At 51.3% G+C, this 1,487-nt stretch overlaps 1 protein-coding gene across 1 annotated transcript in view; it reads left to right on the top strand.

Moving 5' to 3' along the window:
- VSIG4 (V-set and immunoglobulin domain containing 4) overlaps positions 1–1,487 on the top strand; it is a 5,279-nt gene that overhangs the window by 2,249 nt on the left and 1,543 nt on the right. The window contains exons 2-3 of the mRNA XM_027903213.1: positions 440–796; positions 1,448–1,481. Of these exons, the coding sequence (XP_027759014.1) occupies positions 440–796; positions 1,448–1,481 (391 nt within the window). The remainder of the gene's footprint in view (positions 1–439; positions 797–1,447; positions 1,482–1,487) is intronic.

Below are 1,487 nucleotides of genomic sequence, written 5' to 3'. Positions count from 1 at the left end.
ATTGCAAGAATGAGCGGAGAAAATCTGCCCCCTCTTCTCCTGTACCTACTTGAGTACTTGGCAGGGTGCTGATCCAGACAGGAAGTTTTCCAAGGCTAAACAAAAGGATTAGCTTCAGTCCACCATTCCCATTCCAGGCCCAGTACTGCAGAGAATATCCCTAAATGCTCCTGCCTGAAAGGAGCCCCTCTGTACTGAGAAGGAATTGAGAACTGATAAGTGTCCAGAGAGAGACACAATAAAAACAGCCACGAGGTCAAGGCAGCCGTTCACTTCTCCATGCTTGGCGCTGTGGGCTAGCTTAGTGGCTGTTGTGTCCAGCACATCTGAGACACAGCTGCAGGCTGGCTTGCACCACCAGTGAGTCCCATCTGTCCTGAGGATGTTTCCCTCTTCTGCTGCATTCTGATTTCTTCCCTTCCACTGTTTTTCCCTTCAGCCCTTCTGGATCTGTCTGGTGTCCACCAGGTCAAGGGCACATGGAGGGGATCCACCACTTTACCATGTACCTACGTGCCTTCAGAAGGTTTCACAGAGCAAGCACTCAGTTGGAGTGTGGAGCGGGACTCTAGCACCTCTACCATCTTTCGGAGGGATGATTCTGGTGACCACATCTTCCTGTCTAGCTTCCGAGATCGAGTTAGCATCCCAAAGCACAGCCCAGGGAATGTCTCACTCATAATTGAGAAGCTTGAAATGCCTGACAGCGGACACTACACTTGTAAAGTCATCTGGAGGTCTACAAATAACAGCTTGATAACAAGGGAGGTTACCACTACAGTTAAAGTTGTCAAAGGTAAATCCCACGACAAACCCCTGCTCTTGTGGAGTCAGTTATTCCGAGAGCCGGTAGGAGAAGCAGTGTTGGTGGGAATAGTCTTTCACACCAAACTGTCTTCCCCATCCAGGCTGGGGGTTGAGGCATCCGCCTTCTTTGATGTGTTAGTTAGCACTTCTCCACTCATGGAGGTGTAGAAATGGACTGGGGAAGGGACTCAGTTCGTGTACAGCCCAATCTGGATCAACTGATGAGCCACTTGAACCCGTGGTGCTTGAAGTAACATCCAAGTCTAGTTTGGGTTCCCTGCAGATAGCCAGCCACTGTCTTTCTGGTTCTTGTAGCAAGTGGGTGATGTATGAGCCAAGTTCGCCTTTTCCCCTTCCCAAGTGTCCTTGGTGTGTGCTAGAAATAACTGTCTTTCTGCAAGGGGGACTATCCCCCAACAGAGCAGGACTTTGTGATAGGGCTGCAGGAACAGTGGCACAGCTAGTGTAACCTGTTTTAAGATACAGATGACCTGAGCTCAGCCTACGCAGGGAGGTGATGTGAGAACCACTTCATCCTGAGAAGGCACCTGATGGCCAGAGCGAGAACTGCCGTGGTGGAGGGACCATCCCCACCACAGCCAGGGCAGCGTGACCTGGGCCTCTCTGCTTTGTCTTCCAGTGGCAGCCACCAAGCCCATCATCAGGGTTGGCGAGCTGGG

The sequence above is a fragment of the Empidonax traillii genome, unplaced genomic scaffold (assembly GCF_003031625.1).
Source record: "Empidonax traillii isolate 1590-97213 ecotype Southwest subspecies unplaced genomic scaffold, ASM303162v1 scaffold945:size354297, whole genome shotgun sequence".
Classification (NCBI taxonomy): domain Eukaryota; kingdom Metazoa; phylum Chordata; class Aves; order Passeriformes; family Tyrannidae; genus Empidonax; species Empidonax traillii.
This window is presented reverse-complemented; position numbering and strand designations above follow the sequence as displayed.